Genomic DNA, 24,983 nt, shown 5'->3' on the forward strand with positions numbered 1-24,983 from the left:
CTTTGGTGAGACATTGCAGAATGACAGGCTGAAAGGCCTCCTGTGTTGTCACTTCTTATGTGATGTGATGATTTATGGGCATCCCTCCCATTTTTCTTTCTGTGTGAAAGAAAAATTGATAGTTGAAAAGATGCATTTTATTTCCATCCTTGAATTTTTAGTCATAGAACATAGAACACTACAGCACAAACAGGCCCTTCGGCCCACAAGTTGGGCCGATTATAACCATACCTACCAGGCCATAGAACTATCTATAACTCTCAATCCCATTAAATCCCATGTACTCATCCGGAAGTCTTTTAAAAGACCCCCAGCGAGTTCGCCTCCACCACCACCGATGGCAGCCGATTCCACTCACTCACCACCTTCTGAGTGAAAAACTTACCCCTGACATCTCCTCTGTATCTGCGCCCCAGCACCTTAAAACCTGTGTCCTCTCGTAGCGACCATTTCAGCCCTGGGAAATAGCCTCCGAGAATCCACCCAATGTATACCTCTCAACATCTTATGAACCTCTATCAGGTTGCCTCTCAACCTTCGTCTCTCCAGGGAGAAGACACCTAGCTCCCTCAACCTATCTTCCTAAAGCATGCCTCCCAATCCAGGCAACATCTTTGTAAATCTCCTCTGCACCCTCTTAATAGCTTCTACATACTTCCTGTAGTGAGGCGACCAGAACCGTACATAGTACTCCAAGTGGGGTCTGACAAGGGTCTTGTAAAGTTGCAGCATTACCTCCCATGATGTTTGTGTTGGGTTTCATTTCAGTAGTAAGAAAGGGAATTGTAATGATGTTACTGTGCTTTTATGTAATTGGATTCAAGGCATTCATGTCAAAAGAGTAGCGGTTGTTCCCTGTTGTGGCCAGTGCCTTTCTTCATAATGTGTGTCTGTATTGGTTGGTCTGTAAGGTGTTTTCCTCAAAACAGGAAATGGGTGTGTAACTTCTTTTGCAGGAAACCGGCCTTAGTGGACTATTCCTGGAAGTGTCCTCTTGAGAGATCCTCAACTGGTTATTATAGACGTGTCCCCAAAAAAGAGTTTTTTTAATAGGGCTTGTGGAAACTGGAAGGAGAGGGAACATGTTATGCAGTTTGCAGCTTTTTTATTGTTACTACTTTTTTCATTTTGCTATATTGTTTGGGTTCCTTACTCTTGAATGGGAATGGTACAGTTCTGTCTTGCCCAAGTAATCATTATTCACACAGGTCCTGATTGAGAAAGTAAGTGCTATTTGAACAGACAGTGGAGAAGAGCAACTGCCTGTGACACTCGGGCAGCATTTGACTGACTGCGGCATCAAGAAGCCCTAACAAAACTGAAGCCAATGGGAATCAGGATTGGGGACACTCCGTTGGTTGGAATGTTAACTAGCATTCGTGTTTTAGGTGTGACAGAGGAGGGTTGAAGAGAGGTGGAGGGGTGGCACTGTTAGTCAAGGAAAACATCACAGTAGTGCAGAGGGAGGGCGATATGGAAGAGATAGGGATTGAGTCGCTGTGGGTGGAGTTGAGGAATAAAAAGGGAGAGATCACACTGCTAGGGGTGTACTATAGGCCACCCAACAGCCCAAAGTCAGTGGAGGAGGGAATTTGCAGGGGCATTTTGGACAGGTGCAGAAAGAATAGAGTGGTTGTAGTGGGTGATTTTAATTTTCCCGGAGTGAATTGGAGGGGGCCTAGAGCTGGGGGTACGGAGGGAGAGGAGTTTGTGAAATGTGTTATGGAAGGGTCGCTAGAACAGTATGTAACTTGCCCGACTAGGGGAGGGGCTATACTGGATTTAGTGTTGGGAAACGAGCCAGGGCAGGTGGGTGAGGTAGAGGTAGGCGAACATGTGGCGAACAGTGACCACAAGTCCGTCTACTTTAGGATAAAAATGGAAAGGGACGAGTGCCGTCCAAGCGGGAGTGTGCTGAACTGGGGAAAGGCGAGCTATGGCAGGATTAGGAGGGAGCTGCAGCAAACTGACTGGGAGGGACTGTTAGCTGGCAAGTCCACGGTTGGCAAGTGGGAGGCTTTTAGGGACAAAATGAAATGGTTGCAGGGGAGGTTTGTTCCGGTTAAGCGAAAGGATGGGAAAGGTAGGATTAGAGAGCCGTGGATTACGGGGGATATTGAAGACTTGGTTAGGAAGAAGAGGGAGGCGTATGATAGGTCAAAACAAATGGGTACGGAGTGTGCGCTGGAGGAATATAGAGAGAGTAGGAGGGAGCTAAAAAGGGGAATTAGAAGGGCGAAGAGAGGGCATGAGATGGCTTTGGCCGGTAGGATTAAGGATAATCCTAAGGCATTTTATTCCTATATTAGAGGCAAGAGAGTAGTTAGAGGGAAAATTGGTCCTCTTAGGGACAAGAGTGGAGAGTTGTGTATTGAGTCGGAGGGAATGGGGGAGCTCCTGAATGAATACTTTGCGTCGGTATTCACGAAGGAGAGGGGTTCGGAATCGTGCGGTCTCTTGGAGGGAGCGGAGGTTCAGTTGCAGGATATAGTTATTACGAGAGAGGAAGTGCTAGGGCTTTTAGGTAGCGTAAGGACGGATAAAGCTCCGGGGCCTGATGGTATTTATCCCAGGCTGCTTAGGGAGGCGAAAGATGAAATTGCTGGGCCTCTGGCGCACATCTTTGTCTCTTCTTTGGACACAGGTGAGGTCCCAGAAGACTGGAGGGTAGCAAATGTGGTCCCGTTGTTCAAAAAAGGTAGTAGGGATAACCCTGGGAATTATAGGCCGGTGAGTTTGACGTCGGTGGTAGGGAAGTTAATGGAAAAAATACTTAGGGGTAGGATGTATGAGCATTTGGAGCGTTGCGATCTGATTAGGGATACGCAACATGGCTTTGTTAGAGGGAGGTCTTGCCTTACGAATCTGGTGGAATTCTTTGAGGAGGTGACAAAAACGGTTGACGATGGGAGAGCCGTTGATGTCATCTATATGGATTTCAGTAAGGCGTTTGACAAAGTCCCTCACGGTAGGCTGGTAGAAAAGGTTAAGGCTCATGGGATACGAGGCCAGGTAGTTAGGTGGATTGAGAACTGGTTGGGAAATAGGAGACAGAGGGTAGTTGTGGAGGGTACCTTGTCGGGCTGGAGGCCAGTGACCAGTGGTGTGCCGCAGGGCTCGGTACTGGGACCTCTCCTCTTTGTAGTCTACATAAATGACTTAGAAGAGGGAGTAGGTGGTGTGATCAGCAAGTTTGCTGATGACACCAAGATGGCAGGGTTGGCGGGTACAGAACTGGATTGTCAGGTGATACAACAGGATATAGATAGGTTGGTGCAGTGGGCAGATAGGTGGCAGATGGCATTTAATCCTGACAAATGCGAGGTGATGCATTTTGGAAGGAATAATGCAGAGAGGAGCTATGTGATAAAAGGTAGGCCGATTAGGAGTATAGACGTACAGAGAGACCTGGGAGTGCAGGTCCACAAATCCATGAAGGTTGTGTCACAAGTGGAGAACGTTGTTAGGAAGGCTTATGGGATGTTAGCCTTTATAGGAAGGGGCTTAGAGTATAAAAGCTGCCGTCTAATGCTTCAGTTATACAGAACGTTGGTTAGACCGCATTTGGAGTACTGCGTCCAGTTCTGGTCACCTTATTACCGGAAGGACGTGGAGTCTCTGGAAAGGGTGCAGAGGAGGTTTACCAGGATGTTGCCTGGCATGGGGGGACTGGGTTACGAGGAGAGACTGAGGAGACTGGGGCTATTCTCCTTGGAAAGAAGGAGATTGAGAGGGGACATGATAGAGGTATATAAGATACTGAAGGGAATAGATAGAGTTAATAGTGAGAGACTGCTCCCTAGACTGGGTACGAACACAAGAGGTCATCACTTAAGGGTGAGGGGGGGGGAGGTATAATTTGGAGGTAAGAGGAAGGTTCTTTACACAGAGAGTTGTGGGGGTCTGGAATGCGCTACCGAGTAGGGTGGTGGAGGCAGGCACGTTGGACTCGTTTAAGATGCAGTTAGATAGGCATATGAGTGAAACGGGAATGGAGGGATATGGTAGGGGCTATTAAATAGGGTTAAACCTCGGGAGACACCGGAAGGGCAGGCTGTATAACTAATATGTTTTGTCTTTATTCCACAGGTGGAGGTCCACCTCGTGTCAAGCGAGGGGCATGCACACGGCGGGTTGTGCGTGGGCTGCTTTTGGAAGTCCAGGAGTGGCCTAGTACTTCATGTCGGTGTGTGTGCTTGATCCTGGACCGATAGACGGGCTCCACAACAGCTCAGTGACTAGCACTGCTAGCTGTGCAGATACATGGATTTGGGCCTGTGTCTGTGGGAGTTTGCGCATTCTCCCTGTGGTTGCGTGGGTTTCCTCCGGGCGCTCCGGTTTCCTCCCGCACCCCAAAGATGTGCTCTTAGGCTAATTGGTTTCCACCAAATTGACACTATTTCTTCCCTGAATCTGACTGAGTAGGGTCCCATTCGTAGACATGCAGGGTAGAATAGGTGTAGGGCGATGTGGCGGCGCGGGCTCGTTGGGCCGAAGGGCCTGTTTCCCGTGCTGGGTTGTTCTTTGTTCTTTAGCATAAAGGAAGGTGATTGTGGTTGTTGGAGCTGAGTTAGCGCAGTTCCTGGAAATTGCTGCAAGGATTCCTCAGACTCGTGTCAAGATGCAACCATCTTTAGCTGCTTCATCAACGACCTTTCCACCATTGGGTCAGAAGTGGAGATGGCTGATCCAATATTCCTGATGTCTGCTTTCCTGCCCTTTCCCTGTAACCCTTAATTTCCTTACTGATCAAAAATCTATCGATCTCAATCTTAAATGTACCCAAAAACTCTGCCCGCACAGCTCTCTGTGGTAAGGAGTTCCAAAGACTCTCCATCCTCTGCTGTCAAATAGGAGGCAGAGAGTGGGTGTCAATGGGTGCTATTCGGATTGGTGGTTGGTGACTAGTGGAGTGCCCCAGGGATCGGTGCTGGGGCCTCAGCTAGCTACCATTTATATAGATGATCTGGAGGAGGGAGCCGAGTGCATGGTGTTGAAATTTGCTGATGACACAAAGATAAGTGGAACAGCAAATTGTGGGAGGGTGTGGAAAGTCTACAGAGGGATCTAGATAGGCTGAGCGAGTGGGCGAGGACCTGGCAGTTGGAATACAGTGTTGGCAAGTGTGAGGTTATCCACTTTGGCAGGAATAATAGTAGGAAGGACTACTACTTACAGGGCAAAAAGCTGCAGCATGCGACGGTGCAGAGGGACCTAAGGGTCCTTGTGCATGAGTCACAAAAACCCAGCCTACAGGTGCAGCAGGTGGTCAGGAAGGCAAATGGGGTGCTGGCCTTCATAGCGAGGGGGATTGAATATAAAAGTAGGGAGGTCTTGCTGCAACTGTACAGGGCACTGGTGAGGCCGCAGCTGGAGTACTGTGTGCAGTTTTGGTCGCCGCACCTGCGCAAGGATATTTTGGCCTTGGAGGGAGTGCAGAGGAGGTTTACTAGGCTGATACCGGAGTTGAGGGGGTTGAGCTATGAGGAGAGGCTGAATAGACTGGGCTTGTACTCGTTAGAGTTTAGAAGGATGAGGGGAGATCTCATTGAGACATGTAAGATGATGAAAGGGATGGATAAGGTAGAGGTGGAGAGGTTCTTCCCGCTCAGAAAGGACAGCAGGACTAGAGGGCACAGCCTCAAGATAAGGGGGGGGGGGGCAGTTTAGAACAGAGTTGAGGAGGAACTTCTTCACTCAAAGGGTGGTGAATCTCTGGAATTCTCTGCCCGTTGAAGTGGTGGAGGCTACCTCGCTAAATATATTTAAGACGCGGGTAGATAGGTTTTTGGTAGGCAAGGAGATTAAGGGTTATGGGGAGAAAGTGGGAAAGTGGAACTGAGCCACTTCAGATCAGCCATGATCTTGTTGAATGGCGGGACAGGCTCGAAGGGCTAGATGGCCTACTCCTGCTCCTATTTCTTATGTTCTTATTAAGAAATTCCTCCTCATCTATCTTAAATTTGCGCCTTTTATTATGAGACTATGCTCTGTGGTCCTAGACTCTCCCCTGAGGGATCATCCCCTTAGTATTTGCTGTGACAAACCTCTTAAGAATCGTATTTAATTCAAAGGACTATTACTTACGGGGCGAAAAACTGCAGCAGGCGACGGTGCAGAGGGACCTCGGGGTCCTTGTGCATGAGTCGCAAAAACCCAGCTTGCAGGTGCGGCAGGTGGTCAGGAAGGCGAATGGGATTCTGGCCTTCATAGCGAGGGGGATTGAATATAAAAGTAGGGAGGTCTTGCTGCAGCTGTATAGGGCATTGGTGAGGCCGCAGCTGGAGTACTGTGTGCAGTTTTGGGCGCCGCACCTGCGCAAAGATATTTTGGCCTTGGAGGGAGTGCAGAGGAAGTTTACTAGGCTGATACCGGAGTTGAGGGGCTTGAGCTATGAGGAGAGGCTGAATAAACTGGGCTTGTATTCGTTAGAGTTTAGAAGAATGAGGGGAGATCTCATTGAGACGTATAAGATGATGAATGGGATGGATAGGATAGAGGTGGAGAGACTCTTCCCGCTCAAAAAAGACAGTAGGACTAGGGGGCACAGCCTCAAGATAAAAGGGGGGCGGTTTAGAACGGAGTTGAGGAGGAACTTCTTCACTCAAAGGGTGGTGAATCTCTGGAATTGTCTGCCCGTTGAAGTGGTGGAGGCTACCTCGCTAAATATTTTTAAGACGCGGGTTGATGGGTTTTTGATAAGAGAGGGGATTAAGGGTTATGGGGAGAGGGCGGGAAAGTGGAACTGAGCAGCGACAGATCAGCCAGAATGGCGGGGCAGGCTCGAAGGGCTAGATGGCCTACTCCTCCTATTTCTTATGTTCTTATGAGATCACCTCTCATTCTTCTAAATTAAAATCCCAACCTGTTTAATCTTTCCTCTATATAAAGCTCATCCTAGTGAATCTTCTTTGAGCTGTCTCTAATAAAATAATATCTTTCCTTAAATAAGGGAGGCAGAACTGCTCACAGCGCTCCAGATGTTGATACAAAAGTGTGAGATCTTGTGCCAATCGACTTAAGCAGCTTCTTCCCTGTTTCCATCAGACTTTTGGCCGTACCAGATATTAAGCTGATCTTTCTCTACACCCTAGCTATGACTCTAACACTATAATCTGCACCCTAACCTCTCTATGAACGCTATGTTTTGTCTGTGTAGCATGCTGTACCCCAATACATATGACAATAAATCAAATCAAAAACTTCTCTAGTCTTCGGCTGTAATGAAGGGTCACCCAGACTCAAAATGTTAACTCTTTTCTTTCTCCACACATGCTGTCAGATTGGCTGAGATTTTCCAGCTGTAGAAGTGTTTTGGGAGACCAAGTACAAAGGACTCATGGAGACAGTAATTCTCGTTGAAGTTGTATTTCATTGCCCAGGTCTGGTCCATGCACGTGGAAGAACAATTTTTAGCAGCCCAAACTATTCGAAATTGCATTGTTGTTAGTATTAAAATTATACACTTTTCAAAAATCATTTGGCGGTCTCATTTGCTCATCCTAACCAGTGGTGAGCCAATTGTTTTAGTATGAATCATTTACCTTGGCCAGTAACATTCTACACTCTGGCAGCACGAGAATACATAGGTCCGTAAACTTCAAAAGTTCTATTCCCTCTGTCTACTTAGCAACTGTTATCGGGAAAATTGTATTGCTCTATTCGTTCTACTGTCTGGGAAGCTTGCACTGTCTGAAGCTCACGCTCATAAGAGAGTTCTTTTTGCTTCACTCATTAGCTGTATTGTTTTTCGTGGAATGTGATTCTTGCTCAACTGTATCCCATCAGCCAAAGTGTATGTTTTTAATAAGGATATAATGTTTTTAAAAATAGATATTTAAACTCTCTAATATGTGTTTCTATGCAAACTGTACCTCTATCTCAGGCGTTTTGTACTTTCTCTAAACTATATTCAGTCTAAATCTTTTTTGAATTTAAATTAGCCTATCTTGATCTATTCGTCTTGTCAATCCCAGGTTTTCCTAAAGCCCTCTACATAACCCCTCTTTTGGCCCTTTTTTGAATTAGGCCACTAAATGGATGTTTTTAAGTAAATATTCTGGGGTTTCGAAGGGTTATTTGGCATTCAGGATGACTTTTTTCTCCACACGAACTGCCATTATTGTTGCTGCACCCTGTGTAGACTTGATGACTTGTGCAGAGCAGCATTTGAGTAGATGCACAACTACAAAGAATGCTAGGATCACAATAAAAAAGAACACAATCCCTTCTATGATTGATGTTCCCAGCCTGAAGCCCAACCTCTGAGAGTGAAGAGTTAAGCCTGCTTTGAGTTTCTCAATCTCTTTTTTTTGTGTGACTAGCTAGATCGGTAATTGACTGATTTATCAGGTATGTACGTACAACACTCTGATCCACATGTTCCACCACTACTGCCAGGATAAAATCTAGTGCCATTTGATGCTGAAGTGTCACGGTGCACATAGCAACCATCTCATCATTGATTTCAGTAAGGGCGTAGGCTGTATGTTTAACAATTTTTTTCAAAATTGAGATTAGATTACTGTCATCTTATGCCAAACTCCCGATCCCAAACCAAGGGAGCATGATGCCTAAGTAGTGTTCTGTTAGCATGATAGCACATCAATGCCTCATCAAAAAAAGGAAGATGAGTAGAATGATAAATGTATGGCTGAGTGTAGGGTAACAAAATTTGCTCATGACACGAAGATGAGTGGAAAAGCGAATTGCGTGGAGGACGCGGAAAGACTGCAGGGAGATCTGGATAGGCTGTGAGTGGGCGAGGACCTGGCAGATGGAGCTTAACGTTAGCAAATGTGAGGTTATCCACTTTAGTAGAAATAATAGTAGGCGGGATTACTATTTAAATGGTGAAAAGCTGCAGCATGCTACTGTGCAGAGGGACCTGGGGGTCCTTGTGCATGAATCGCAGAAACTCAGTCTGCAGGTGCAGCAGGTGATCAAGAAGGCAAATGGAATGTTGGTCTTTATCGCGAAGGGGATAGAATATAAAAGCAGGGAAGTCTTGCTGCAACTGTTCAAGGCACTGGTGAGGCCGCAACTGGAGGACTGTGTGCAGTTTTGATCCCCTTATTTGCGTAAGGATATGTTAGCCTTGGAGGGAGTACGGAGAAGATTCACCAGGCTGATACCAGAGATGAGGGGGTTAGCTTATCAGGAGAGATCAAATAGACTGGGCCTGTACTTGTTGGAGTTTAGATGGCTGAGGGGGGATCTTAGAGAGACTTACAAGATAATGAAGGGGCTCGATAGGGTAGAGGTAGAGAGATTCTTTCCACTTAGAAAGGAAACCAGAACTAGAGGGCACAGCTTCAAAATAAATGGGGGGGGGGGGTGCAGTTTAGAACAGAGTTGAGGAGGAACGTCTTCACTCAAAGGGTAGCGAATCTCTGGAATTCTCTGCCCATTGAAGTGGCGAAGGCTACCTCGTTGAATATATTTAAGTCACGGGTAGATAGATTTCTGATAGACAAGGGAATTAAGGGTTATGGGGAGAAGGCGGGAAAGTGGAACTGATCCACTTCAGATCAGCCATGATCTTACTGAATGGCGGGGCAGGCTCAAAGGGCTAGATGGCCTACTCCTGCTCCTATTTCTTATGTTCTTATGACTACGTATCCAAGGTAACATGATCCCTGCTACCTGATAGGGAGCCCCACAAATCCAATGCATACCATTGAGAGTTAGGTAGGTGTTGCCTCCCTTGAACAATGAGAGACATTACAAGATCGATCATCACTGGGTGGACTTATGCATAGCTGGCTGCTCTGGTATACAGTGTTATAACATGCACTTGTGCTTAAGTTATTCCCAGGGCTTGCCTTATTCTCAGTACAATATATCCCCTTTGGGTTTTGGAGCATTTGTTTCAGGGTGAAACTAGAAGCTGGGTTCGATTTGTTAAAGAAAGGTGTATTCCTCTTCATGTGACCTGGCCTACCTGCACAGGATGTACTGTTGTGGAATTTCATCCTGTCATAAATACTAAGGTATCCTGGTATCTAATGTCTAGGGAACCTAAAGTACTGGGCACGTCGATTTCACATATTCAATTCAGACCATGACAGGGGCATCGGACACAAAGGTATTCCCCCTCTCCACATATGTAGGGTCATGCGAGCAAACCCAATACCTGGATTGGTTGGAAGTTCTAGCACATGTATATGACATGTACACGTAAGTGCTGAGATGTAGTTCCCAAAGGGAATGGTAGATGACTTCAGGTGCTGGTCCCACCTGAGCTAAAATGAGTAAACTCAACGTGAAAGGAATAGAAACACGTAATCATTTTGACAATCAACTATTGACAATCTCCAAAGCTCTTCTATATCCCTCACTTGTGGCCCAGTAGTGGGTAAATAAAATGTTTAATTACACTTTCGCATAACAGCCCCGTTACATTCAGAACCAAGGCAGGACTTACTCAGCAAATGGTAGGGTGTTGGGGAGAGTTACAGAGCAAAGAGATCTAGGGGCACGTGGTCATAGCTGCTTGAAAGTGGAGTCACAGGTGAACAGTGGTGAAGAAGGCATTTGACATGCTTGGTTTCATTGGTCAGAACATTGAATACAGGAGTTGGAATGTCTTGTTGAAGTTGTGCGAGACATTGGTAAGGCCACACTTGGAATAATGTGTGTAATTCTGGTCACCCTATTGTAAAAGGACATTATTAAACTAGAAAGAGTGCAGAAAAGATTTACAAGGATGCTACCAGAACTTGATGGATTGAGTTATAAGAAGAGGCTGGATAGACTGGGACTTTTTTCTCTGGAGCGTAGTAGGCTGAGGGGTAATCTTATAGAGGTCTACAAAATAAGGAGGGGCATAGATCGGCTAGATAGTCAATATCTTTTTCCCCAAAGGTAGGGAAGTCTAAAGCTAGAGGGCATAGGTTTAAGGTGAGAGGAGAGAGATACAAAAGTGTCCAGAGGGGCAATTATTTTCACTGAGGGTGGTGAGTGCCTGCGACAATCTGCCAGAGGTATTAGTAGAGGCGGGTACTGATGACACAAAGATTGGTGGAATGGCAAATTGTGTGAAGGGTGTGGAAAGTCTGCAGAGGGATCTAGATAGGATGAGCAAATGGGTGAGGAACTGGCAGATGGAATATAATGTTGGCAAGTGTGAGGTTGTCCACTTTGGTAGGAATAATGGTAGGAGGGACTACTACTTACATGACGAAAAGCTGCAGCATGCTACGGTACAGAGGGACCTAAGGGTCCTTGTGCATGAGTCACAAAAACCCAGCCTGCAGGTGCAGCAGGTGGTCAGGAAGGCGAATGGGATGCTGGCCTTCATAGCGAGGGAGATTGAATATAAAAGTAGGGAGGTCTTGCTGCAACTGTACAGGGCACTGGTGAGGCCACAGCTGGAGTACTGTGTGCCGTTTTGGTCGCCGCACTTGCGCAAGGATATTTTGGCCTTGGAGGCAGTGCAGAGGAGGTTCACTAGGCTGATACTGGAGTTGAGGGGGTTGAGCTATGAGGAGAGGCTGAATAGACTAGGCTTGTACTCGTTAGAGTTTAGAAGGATGAGGGGAGATCTCATTGAGACGTACAAGATGATGAAAGGGATGGATAGGGTAGAGGTGGAGAGGTTCTTCCCACTCAAAGGACAGCAGGACTAGAGGGCACAGCCTCAAGATAAGGGGGGGGAACAGTTTAGAACGGAGTTCTTCTTCACTCAAAGGGTGGTGGATCTCTGGAATTCTCTGCCCGTTGAAGTGGTGGAGGCTGCCTCGCTAAATATATTTAAGACGAGGGTAGATAGGTTTTTGGTAGGCAAGGGGATTAAGGGTTATGGGGAGAAGGCAGGAAAGTGGAACTGAGCCACTTCAGATCAGCCATGATCTTATTGAATGGCGGGGCAGGCTCGAAGGGCTAGATGGCCTACTCCTGCTCCTATTTCTTATGTTCTTATTATGTTCTTATGTACAATTTTGTCTTTTAAAAAGCATTTAGATAGTTACATGGGTACAATGGGTATAGAGGGATGTGGGCAATTGGGGTTAAGTTAGGGGTTTCTTAAAAAAAAAGGGGGCAGCATGGATAAGTTGGGCTGAAGGGCCTGTTTCCATGCTGTAAACTCTGACTCTAGTTGCATGCCAATTATCTGATGTGGTCCGGATGATCCATTCACTTTGGTCCTTTTTGGGGAAGTACCAGATGTTTAAGGCATCCCTTTGTGGCTGTAGTATCCTATAGCTACAAACAAAAATGCCTTTCAGCCCTAAATTACTATCACATTAATCGTGCCATTTTTATTTCTGTGTCCCATGACCTGGGCTACTCTAGTGGCCCATTTACAAATCCAAATTATTTACACTTTCATTTTAATTTTACTCTTTTATAGGTACTGATGTGTTTAATTCTGCCCCAATTGTTTTGAAATGAGTTTCTCTATAGTCCGTGCCTGAGCCTTGACCATTTAATGGTGCTGTTAGACTCTACTGGCCCCATTACCATGTTGTTTGTCAGGTAATGTGCATGTCTGAGACCTGTTCTTAAATGTATCGTTGCAAGCCCTTCCAAACTATTAGATGGATCCAATTTGGACTGATTTCCTACATAATACACTTCACATATAACCCATCTACACATACAGTATCTCAATCTCATGCTAACTCCTTGACCCTCAGGTGATCTTATCAAAAGATTTGAAGTCTTTCCCAATCTAACCATGTATGGTCCTGATACTTCTGATGGCGGTCAAATTCTGCTCACTTAAAAACATAGACAAGGGCACAGCTTTTACTTGGTGAAATCTATCAGTTTATTAGCCCGTTTATACTTGCCTTTCATTATAATATACATTACTACCAAGTTAAAATGTTCCAATTAATTGAATTAATTAATCCCAATTCCCTTTTGTTGCTTAAATTCCAGTCTCTATCTTCTCAATTACTTCTATTCAGTTTGCTTCAGAACATTTTTGAAACAGAAATCAGACTTTTCCATTTGATCCCAGACAGTAATCTATTTTTGCTTATTCTTTGTTCTTAAATAGCATCATTTTTAAAGTAACTTGCTAACTGCATATTTTCCTATATCAGAATTCTGTTTTCAAAAAATCTTTGTTCCTACGTCCACAGCTACCACTTAAACTGCGTTTTTATTATTATTTTTCTCCTCTTAGAATCCTTTTAAATGTCTCTCTATCACCGTTATTGTTCTCATTATCCATCAAATGAATTCCACTTCTAATTCTGTCCTATTCTTTTCGACTATCAGCCTCCTATAACAGTTCTTCTATTTCCCAGTTCGTATAAGATGATGAATGGGATGGATAGGATAGAGGTGGAAACACTCTTCCCGCTCAAAAAAGACAGTAGGACTAGGGGGCACAGCCTCAAGATAAAGGGGGGGCGGTTCAGAACGGAGTTGAGGAGGAACTTCTTCACTCAAAGGGTGGTGAATCTCTGGAATTCTCTGCCCGTTGAAGTGGTGGAGGCTGCCTCGCTAAATATTTTTAAGAAGCGGGTTGATGGGTTTTTGATAAGAGAGGGGATTAAGGGTTATGGGGAGAGGGCGGGAAAGTGGAACTGAGCCACGACAGATCAGCCATGATCTTATTGAATGGCGGGGCAGGCTCGAAGGGCCAGATGGCCTACTCCTGCTCCTATTTCTTATGTTCTTATGTTCTTATGTTCCCAGTATCTCATCTCACATCTGATTTGTAGATCACATACCTGTTCCTTTCCATCAGTGTTCATCTATCCCACTGGGTTATTTCTCTTGTACCTAATTAGAATAGCATGTCAGTTTAGCAGTAGGATTAGGCTTTCCCATCGAGCCCGCCTTGCATCTGATACAGTTTTCAACCTTCCTATATTCAAAATTTGCAATAGGGTGTGTTTGGAATTACTTCTCCCAGCCTTGTGATTAGTTCACTAACACCCACACCCTACAGTAACTAAAATGTTGTTGGGTCACTGTGGCAGTGTATTAATTCCCATCGTTGTCATACAGCCCTAAGATCATTGCTGTTGCTAAAAGTTGTTCAATAGTGGTGAATGCAGTCTAGCACTCCATTCTGTCTTTTGTAACTCCTCACTTGATGCCCTCTCCCCTTTTACTAGATTTTGATTCCGGCTGATAATTTCTGCCATATTAAAAATCTACAAATAAGTCCTCAAATGTCAGGAAGCTACTGCAAATCTTTTTTTATTTGTAGTTACCTGCAAAACAGAAACACAGTGATCCACCCTGCTCAGGACGGAATTGATTAATTCTCTGCTGGTTTTAGAAGGGATGGAATAAAGTTCTCAAATGGACGTCATTATGTCATCACTTTTTTAAAGAAAAAACCTTGCAAGCATTCAAAACCTGGAACTAATTCCTTTCTCAGAGTCTAATTATAATATTATCTTTTTGTTGCCAGCTGTATCAGGAATATACCATTGAACAAAACGTTTTGATCCAAAATCAATCCAAATTTATTGTTTCAAATGTCCCAAATTTTAACTAACCAAATTGAGACTATCATATTCGTTCACTTGTTCCACATCCCTTCAGCCTACACTTCAAATTTGCGTGTTTTAATTGTTTCCATAAATCTGTCATAAACCAACACAGACACAAGTTTCAGAGTGATTTAAAATCAAATCAATTGTTTGCTGAAATAGTTAAATTTCCTACAGACTCCAAGAGGAACTTAATATGCAATATAAAGAAAGCCACAGTTCATAAATTTTAAACAAGTCGCTTTCCATTTCCAGCTTCTTACAGGTGATAGAGCTTGAAATCTATCAAATTAAGAAATAAAATTTATAATCTCCAATATATATAAATTCTCAATTGCCACAGTAGGAACAGAAGATGGTGTATTCTCTGTCAGTTAAAAACACGAGACAAATATGCTGCTACAATTTCTCCAGAATAAGATGAAGGAAAGAGCGCGTGGCTTCCTCCAAGCTTTAAATCTTTTCGTTTTTCAGCTTGAACCCAAGATTATCCAGAGTTCAAATTGGTTATTTTCAAACTTGAATTTATATAATCTGAATTTAAAATTTCAATTTACTTTCCACAGATTGTGTTCAAAGTAACTTCCCACACATATATATGCATCGATATCCAATATTTTCTTAAGGAAAAAGCATGGCCATCAATTATACTCATGTTGAGGAATTTCTATAACCTAGCTTATTTCAGTTTACACTTTAATCCAATCCAATTCCTATTTGATTCTAAACTCTCTCTCGAACCCATTATTGTAAAATCTCAGTTGGGGGAAAAAATAAAGCTTTAAAGCAAGCAACATAACAAAAACATCCACACAAGTACTTTATTAAACACATACACAATGAAAATGGAAGCTTTCAGTCATTCATTCCACAGCATCTTCTTTTCATTGATCTCGACGTTCTAAACTGGAATGAAAATATAACGTTGAAAGAAAATAAGGAAAATTGATTTAAGATAGTAGCCTTCATTCTTTTTCTAAACTGTAACCAAATTCCAAATACGAGTACATTTAACAACTTTAAAATTTTAACAGATTTAGCACTTTCTTAGTCTCTTTGAAGTTAAACCAAAGTGTTAAGTATAGCATTTACTGCCCGCAATAAATATTAAAATAAAAACAAACAATGGTTTTGACAGCTCTTGTCCTTGATCTAATGCAACAGCAATCGCCTCCTGAAATGCAAAATCTACTCAAACTATCAGCTCAATTTCAGGCTTTTTTTTGCATTTTGCCAATTAATTCATAATTCAATAGTCTCCCACAATTCTGTAACACACACTACACGCTATCCCCTGAGCAGAGGGCCCCTTTCAAGTTCTTTGTGAGGCTAGTGAGGATTTGAACTCCTGCTCCTTACTATGCATGGTCTGTTATCAATCTGTCCCAGCTACTTAGTTTTTTGCATAGCTTTGAGAGACTCCAAGTCATTTTTTAAAACCATTTTCTTTATTAATTTTCTGTACTTGCGTTAAACTGCCTCCGCGGCCCCCCTAGAGGTTCCCTGTCTCTTTACCGGCTGACATCAGTATATTGCGTGGTGCTCACCCCCTAGTATCCTGCAGCCGTGCACTTGGAGAGATGCACAGATCTACCTCTATTCCCTCTCTATTCTGCGCATCCTTAGATGGGTTGCACAGCTTTTTAGTTCTGCTACTGAGGTTTTAAAAGTCTGTCTTTGCTCCCCTGTATTAGTGCATACTCCTATCCCCTAATCTTCTCTTCACACAGCCTTTTAGTTCTGCTACTCAGGGCAGTGCAAAAGTCCTTATTTGTACCCCCTCCTCCCCCACCACCATTAGCACAACTTCATTCATGAAATACTGTTTTCCGTAGTGGGGCAGCATGGTAGCACAGTGGTTAGCACTCTGCTTCACAGCTCCAGGGACCTGGGTTTGATTCCTGGCTTGGGTCACTGTGTGGAGTTTGTGCTTGCGTGTGTTTCCTCCAGGTGCTCCGGTTTCCTCCCACGGTCCAAAGATGTGCGGGTTAGGTTGATTGGTCATGCTAAAAATTGCCCTTAGTGTCCTGAGATGCGTAGGCTAGAGGGATTAGTGGGTAAATATGTAAGGATATGGGGGTAGGGTCTGACTGGGATTGTAGTCAGTGCAGACGCGATGGGCTGAATGGCCTCTTTCTGTACTGCAGAGTTTCTATGATTCTAGCTCCCTTATCCCTATTCAGGTTGCTCAATTTATAGCTCTGACATACTCGCCCAAAATAGGAAGTATGTCTTGCTGGCAGAATCTGGTGAACAACCCTGCTCACTGCCAATTCTGTAGGAGTTTTTGGGGAGACCCAAGCACAAAGGACTCGCACAATTGTTCTGGTTGAAGGTGTACTTTATTGCCCTGGCCTGGTCCACATTCATAGAGGAACAATTTGGGGCAGCCCAAAATATTTCATTGCATTGTTACCAAAATTATACACTTTGCAAAAATCATTTGCCCGCATCTTTTGCTCATCCTAGCTGGCGGTGATCCAATCATTTTAGTATGAATCATTTACCTTGTCCGATAACATTCTACTCTCTGGCAGCATGAGAATACATAGGTCTGTAGAGTCTGAAAGTTCTTGCCCAATGTCTTCAAGCAACCCCAATACGTAGATCCGTAGACTTCAAAAGTTCTATTCCCTCTGTCTACTTAGCAACCCCTTATCAGGAAAATTGTATTGCTCTATTCATTCTACTGTGTGGGAAGCTTGTACTGTCTGAAGCCCACACTGATAAGTCATTTTTGCTTCAGTCAGTAGCTGTATTGTATTTCAAGGAATGTGATTCTTCTTGCTCAGCTCTATCCTTTCATGCCGTAGCGTTTCATTAGCCAAGGTGTACGCTTTTAATACAGAATATAATGTTTTCAAAAATACATGTTTAAGTTCTCTAACTGTGGTTATATGTCTTTCTATGTAAATTGTATCTTTAACTCCAGGTACTTTGCACTTTTTCTATACTATATTCACGCTAAGTTAGATTTTCTTGATCTATTAGTCTTTTCAATCCCAGGTTATCCTAAACCCCTCTAACATCAGCATTTTCTATTTCTTCTTCTCTGGTGATAGTGATGGTACTTAATTCCACTCCCATATTCTTTAGTAGTAATAGAATGTTCAAAGTATCTTCCACCATATAAACTGATGCAACACATCTGTCTATCTCCTCTGCCATTCCCTCGTTCCCATAACTATCTTCGCAGATTCACTTTCAAAGGGGCCTGTGTTCACTTTGACCTCTCTCTTCCTTTTTATATATTTAAAGAAGCTTTTATTGTCAGTTTTTATATTTCTTGCTAGTTTACTTTACCCTCTCTTTATTATCTTTGTAGTCCTCCTTTGAATTCTGAAGTTACCCAAGTCAATTGACTTTTGCTTCCTTATATGCTTCTTCTTTCAACTTAATGCTCTCCACTTCCTTGGTTAGCCATGGTTGGTTTATCCCACTTTGAGATTCTTCTTTACTGGGGATATATTTTTGGTGAGACCTATTCTTGTAACCCCACACACTTAGTATGCATAAACCACCTAAGCTACAATTCTTTAGACTGTGGAAGGAAACTGCAGCACCCAGAGGAAACTCTTACAGACATGGGGAGAATGTGCGAATACCACACAGTCAGCTGAACTGAAACAGAATCGAACATGGGTCCCTGGTGCTTAAAGCATTAGTGCTAACCAGTCACTGTGTTACTGACACACACACAAACATACAACAAAGAACAACACAACACGGGAAACAGGCCCTTTGGCCCAACGAGCCCATGCTGCCATTTTAACATTGAGTGCCCTCCTCTACCTATGACCTTTGTCTACGCCTATTGGGGAAGATTGGGGGAAGACTAATTTAGGGATAATTTGTTACCCCAATCAGCCTAGGAGCACGTTTTTGGGGTGTGGGAGGAAACCGGAGCACCTGGAGAAAACCCACGTAATCACGGGGAGAATGTGCAAACTCCCGCAGACACTGGCCCAAATCCACGTATCTGCACAGCAAACAGTGATAGTCACTGAGCTGTTGTGTCGCCCATCACATGGTCCAGTTTAAGCATACACTAACGACGTGAAGCACTAGGCAACTCTCGAGGCAACATCCAAGAGCAGCCCTGGCATGACCCACCGCGTGTATGCCCCTTGGCATACATAGAAAATAGAAGCAGGAATAGGTCATTTGGTCATTCTAGTCGGCTCTACCATTCATTCTGATCATGGCTGATCACTAAATTCAATACTTGATTCCGCCTTTTCCTTTGGTCCCTTTAGTACCAATTCCTCCTTGTAATCATATAGCATTTTGGTCTTTCTGTGACAGAGAATTCCACAGATTCACCACTGTCTGGGTGAAGAAATTTCTCCTTGCCTCAGCCTAAAAGGTTTACCCCTTATCCTCAAGCTATGACCCCTGATTCTGGACTTCCCCACCGTTGGGAACAAGTTGGAGGAGTTGTAGACAGTGAGGATAGATGTTACAGTTTGCAGAGGAACATAGATAAGCTGCAGAGCTGGGCCGAGAGGTGGCAGATGGAGTTTAATACGGAAATGTGTGAGGTGATTCACTTTGGTAAGAATAACAGGAGTACAGAATATAGGGCTAATGGAAGGACTCTTAGTAGTGTTGACAAGCAGAGAGATCTTGGGGTACACGTGCATAGCTCCCTTAAAGTTGGCACCCAGGTTGATAAGAAAGTGTTCGGTGTGTTAGCTTTTATTGGTAGAGGGATTGAATTTCAGAGCCGTGAGGTCATGTTACAACTGTACAAAACTCTGGTGCGGCCGCACTTGGAGTATTGTGTACAGTTCTGGTCGCCGCATTATAAGAAAGATGTGGAGGCATTGGAAAGGGTGCAGAGAAGGTTTACCAGGATGTTGCCTGGTATGGTGGGAAGGCCTTATGAGGAAAGGCTGAGGGACTTGAGGTTATTTTCAATGGAGAGAAGGTGGTTACAAGGTGACCTGATTGAGGCATACAAGATGGTCAAAGGATTGGATAGGGTGGACAGTGAGAGCCTTTTACCTTGGATGGTGATGGCTAACACAAGGGGACATAGCTTTAAATTAAGGGGTGGTAATTATAGGATGGATGTCAGAGGTAGGTTCTTTACTCAGAGGGTAGTAAGATCGTGGAATGCCCTGCCTGCAGCAGTTGTGGACTCGTCAACTTTAAGGGCGTTCAAATGGTCAGTGGATAGGCATATGGATAGCATTGGAATAGTTTAGGTTAGAGGGCCATTAGATTGGTTCCACTGGTCGGCGCAACATCGAGGGCCAAAGGGCCTGTACTGCGCTGTAATGTTCTATGTTCTATCTTCCTGAATGTAGAACAGGAGCTGGCCCGAAGGAAAAGATATTGGAGGTGTTGACAGGATTTAAAGTGGACAAATCAGATCTGGATGAATTGTGTTCCAGGCTGCTGTGAGAGGCAAGGGAGGAGATTGTAGGGATTCTAACTCAAATTTTCTATTCCTCTCTGGTCATGGAGGTGGTGCCAGAGGACTGGAGAGCAGCTAATGTGGTTCCACTATTTAAGAAGGGTTGTAGAGATAAACCAGGCAACTACTGACCAGTGAGTTTCATGTCAGTGGTAGGGAATCTATTGGAGAAAATTCCATAGGAGAATATCCATCTCCACTTGTAGAGGCAAGGCTTGATCAGGGATGGTCAGCATGGCCTCATCACAAGAAGGTCATGCCTAACAAATTTGATTGAATTTTTTGAGGGGGTGACCAGATGTATAGATGAGGGTAGTTTAGTTGATGTAGTTTATAGCAAAGCTTTTGATAAGATCTCTCGTGGGAGATTTCTAAAGAAGGCAAATGCATGTGGGGTACGAGGTAATTTAATAAAGTAGGTTCAAAGTGGCTCAGTTGTAGGAGACAGAGGGTGAAGACAGAAAGCAACTTTAGTGACTGGAAGCTAGTGTCCAGTGGCAAAATGTGGATCTGTGCTGGGTCCCCTCTTCTTCATTTAAATGAATGACATAGATGACTATGTGGGCGGTAGGATAGGTAAATTTGTAGATGACACAAAGCAAGTGGTTAACAGATCATTCATTGGACTGCAACAAGATAAAGAGGGGATGGTCAAATGGACAGAACATAACATAAGAAATAGGAGCAGGAGTAGGCCATCTAGCCCTTCAAGCCTGCCCCGCCATTCAATAAGATCATGGCTGATCTGTCGTGTCTCAGTTCCACATTCCCGCCCTCTCCCCAGAACCCTTAATCCCCTTGCCTATCAAAAACCTATCAACCCGCGTCTTAAAATATATTTAGCGAGGCAGCCTCCACCACTTCAACGGGCAGACAATTCCAGAGATTCACCGCCCTTTGAGTGAAGAAGTTCCTCCTCAACTCCGTTCTAAACCACACCCCCCCCCCCGCCTTATCTTGAGGCTGTGCCCTCTAGTCCTACTGTCCTTTCTGAGCGGGAAGAGCCTCTCCACCTCTATCCTATCCATCCCATTCATCATCTTGTATGTCTCGATGAGATCTCCCCTCATTCTTCTAAACTCTAACGAGTACAAGCCTAGATAATTCAGCCTCTCCTCATAGTTCAACCCCCTCAACTCCGGTATCAGCCTAGTAAACCTCCTCTGCACTCCCTCCAAGGCCAAAATATCCACTTTCCACAAGTAAGTGGAAAATGGGATTTAACCCTGAAAAGTGTGAGGTGATACATTTGGAATGAGTAATTCAACAAGGAAGTATTCAATGAATGGCATGACGCTAGGACATTCTGTGGAACAAAGGGACTTTGGCATGTTTGTCCATAGATCTCTGAAGGCGGAAGGCATGTCAGTAGGATGGTGAAAAAGGCATATGGAACACTTGCCTTTATCAGTGAAGGCAAAGATTACAAAAGCAGGGAAGTTGTGTTGAAGTTGTATGAACTTTGGTGAGGTTAGGAGAGTGGGAGAGGCAATTTGCCTTACATCCTTTGAAAAGTACCTGGCTGAGCATGTGGCACATCGTAACATTCAAGACTATGGACCATGTGCTGGTAAATGGGATTAGGTGGGAGGTCGGGTGCTTCTCGCATGTTAGTGCAGACTCGACGGGCAGAAGGGCCTCTTGTACTCAATTCTATAATTCCTGCCAATACGTTTGTGAATAAATGTACAGCTGGTTTGTTGAGAGTGACAACATGTCATGGGTTTAGTCTTGCAGCTATATCCTTTAGTACTCGGCCAGTTCACTCAGCTGTGGTGCTACTGAGCCACTCTTGGTGATGGATATTGATATCCTTCACTCAGAGTACATTATGTGATTGTGCTGCCCTCAGCGCTGCTTCTGTTCTTCCAAGTGATTCATCAGCTGTGGCATGGCAGGGAGAGTTGGGGGTTTCTGTCAGTGGGATACCAGGGATGGTGATGGTGATGTCAGCAACATCATCTAAGATTATGACTGTCAGACTTTTGCTTTACTAATCTGTGGGATAGCTCTCCCAATTTTGGTACAGGCCCTGAGGTTTTAGTAAGGAGGACTTTGCAGGGTTGATAGGGCTGGGCTTGCTGTTGTCATTTCCATTGCCTGTACTAATGCTTTTTAAACTTCATAGCTGTTTGACACAACTAAGTGACTCTCTAGGCCATTTCAGAGGGCAGTTAAGAGTCACCCACGTTAGTGTGGGTCTGGTGTCACATGTAGGCCAGATCGGGTAAGGACTGCTAATTTCCTTCCCTCGAGGATATTGGTGAACCAGGTGGGTTTTTACCACAATTGGCAATGATTTCCATGGTCACCATTACTGAGATTAGCTTTTTAAACTGTAGGTTGTTATTTATTGAATTTTAAATGCAATAGCTGCCATGGTAGGATTAGCCTCTGGATTACTAGTCCAGTGACATTATCACCATGTTACCATCTCCTTATTGCAATTCATGTGGTGAAAGTCCTTCCACAGCGCTGTTGGGCAAGACCTCCAGGACTTTGATCCAGAAGTGATAAAGACATATTGCAAATGTTACTGAAAACCTTACAATCATCAGAGTGAATATCCATTACTGATCTTATGGGAAAAAAAAATTGATGAAGGTAGTAGGGTCTCGGGCACTGCCATGTCCTGTGGCTAAGATCATTGTCTACCAGTGTTAACTGGTGTAATAATTTCTGACTTCGCTGTGATCCTTGGTATAAAATTGTACTAATTCTTCTCAAGGTAAGTAGGCATGTGTATGCTTTTTGAAAATAGGAGCATTAATATAGAATATAGAGTAGTCAGTTCTTTTACAGAGACAAATTTCCACATTGTAACATTCTAGAAATAACAGTTCAATGAACTAGCATTTTGCCAGTGTTGGTGGTGATAAACTCCTTTCTGTTTTTTTGAATCTTTAATACCTACCTGAACAGGTGGACAACGTAACTTAAAATTTCATCTGCCAAATAGCACTCAACTAATGCCGAACTCCCCTTCTCTGTGATTAGGTGCTAAATTAGTCACCATGGAAACCACTAAGTGGCACAGTGATTAGATGCTAAATTGCTGGATTTGGTATTTGAACCTCACTATCTGAGTGAGAATGAAGAAACCTACCAACTGAGCCAAGCTGACATTTAATCAGACTTTGCTCTGTGCTCTTATTAGATAATACTTAAAGGAACAGGAATAGCCCCACAAAGCCTTTCCTGTCATTGAGTGAAATCATGGCTGGTCTGTGACCTAACTCCATACACCTGCCTTTGCCCAGTATCCATTAATACCTTTAACTAACAAAGGTCCATCCGTCTGAAATTTTAAAGTAACAATTGATCTAGAATCAATTGCCATTCATGCAAGAGAAATACAAATTTTTACCACTCAAAGTTTCCTAATTTCACCCCTGCTTTTTAAACCATTCTCCTTCATCCTAGACACCCCAACTAGCGCAAATATTTTCTCCAATCAACTCTATCCGTTCCCCCGATACCTTGAAAGCTCTGATCAAAGCACCTCTTCACCTTTTAAATTCCAGGAAATACAATCCTAGTTTGTTTAACCTTACCAAAATGTATTACCGAAATGTGCATTTGTATTCGAGATGGCATCACAATGTCTTGATAAAATTACCGAGAATGCAGAACATAAAATGAGACTATACAGTTTGGTAATGACTTCATAGAATAGAATAATGTATACAGGTATATGAAATGCTTGTACTTTCTCCAATAAGGAACTTCAGGGTTTTATCCATAGTTTGTTGCACAGTGACATACTAAAATGTTAAAATGCAATTTGTGAAAATTGTATTTACACAGACTAGCCAGGCATTTGCAGAAGGAAGTGCAGTCAACAGCCAATTCTTCTGAATTCTCAGAAGACCAAAAGGTAAGTGATATGTTACTGTTCTATGTGCATTCTGATTTAAGTGCTCATTACTAGAGATCCAAAGATGCCTGCCAGCAAAGGAGGGAGTGGGAACTTCCCACTGATTGGAGTCATACCTAGCACAGGATGATGTGGTTATTGGAGGCCAATCATCTCAGTTCTAGGGCATGTTTACTATTACCTATTCCTTTAAGTAATATTTCCCACTCCATCATGGCCAACTTGCACCAGTGTGGTTTTTTTATTTAGATTCAGGACCCTAGTCTCCATCAATTACGTCATTCTCCATCCAGTTAACAAATTGTGATATTATTGTTGCTCACCCCCAAGGGACCTTGTACAACACGATTGCCAATTATTCCTTTCCTATTACACAGTACCCAGTCTTGGATGACCTGTTCTGTGATTCCTCAATGTTTTGGTCCAGAAAACCACCCTGCGCACACACCAGGAGTTTCTCAGGGTGGTGTTCCTAATGTTCTGCTATTACATCAGTTATCTTGCACATATTACATTATTTTCATGTTAAGGCCAGGAACAGAGATGGTTGTGAAGTGTTTACCATTCATAACTCTTCAAATAATGAAATAATCTGTGCTGACATACAGCAAGTGCTGGACAACATTCAAGCTTGGGCTAAAAGGTAGCAAGTAGCATTCACAGCAAACAAGTTCAAGGTTTGACCTTCCTCTAACAAGAGAGAGCTTGACTATCACCCTCTTTGACGTGCAATGGTTTTACCATCGTTGAACAACACCTCCGCCTGCCAACCATTAATATCCTGGAAACTACGGGCCATAAATATGATATGGCCACTTATAAGTCCACTAGAGATTTCGGGAGAAACTTGTCCAATGTGAAAAGAATATAGAACTCATTACCCAAAGGCGTAGCTGAGGTCAGTAGCCCAGATATATTGATGGTGAAGCTAAATTTTGTTTTTTGGTTTTATTGTCCATCTCTAATTGCCTTTGGTGGTGTTAAGCATATGAGAAATAAATAAAAATAATGCTTGGTGCTATATGAAGAAGGGTGGGAGAGCTCTGATAATGGGTTATATAAACTCTAAATGTTGGCCCTATTCTCTCCCCAGAGATGCTGTCAGACTTGCTGAGACTTTCCAGCATTTTCTGTTTTTGTTTCAGATTCCAGCAAGTGCAGTATTTTGCTTTTACCTGGGAAGAAGAGGCTTTTGTGAAGCATAAACACCAGCATGGAC

At 43.6% G+C, this 24,983-nt stretch overlaps 1 protein-coding gene across 1 annotated transcript in view; it reads left to right on the forward strand.

Annotated features, from left to right (window-relative positions):
- The window catches only part of aida (axin interactor, dorsalization associated), a 94,664-nt gene that overhangs the window by 4,696 nt on the left and 64,985 nt on the right, over positions 1-24,983 (forward strand). The window contains exon 2 of the mRNA XM_080193059.1: positions 23,695-23,764. Coding sequence (XP_080049185.1) covers positions 23,695-23,764 — 70 coding nt within the window. The remainder of the gene's footprint in view (positions 1-23,694; positions 23,765-24,983) is intronic.

Source organism: Carcharhinus amblyrhynchos, chromosome 7 (assembly GCF_965287045.1).
Source record: "Carcharhinus amblyrhynchos chromosome 7, sCarAmb.v2.hapA, whole genome shotgun sequence".
Lineage (NCBI taxonomy): Eukaryota > Metazoa > Chordata > Chondrichthyes > Carcharhiniformes > Carcharhinidae > Carcharhinus > Carcharhinus amblyrhynchos.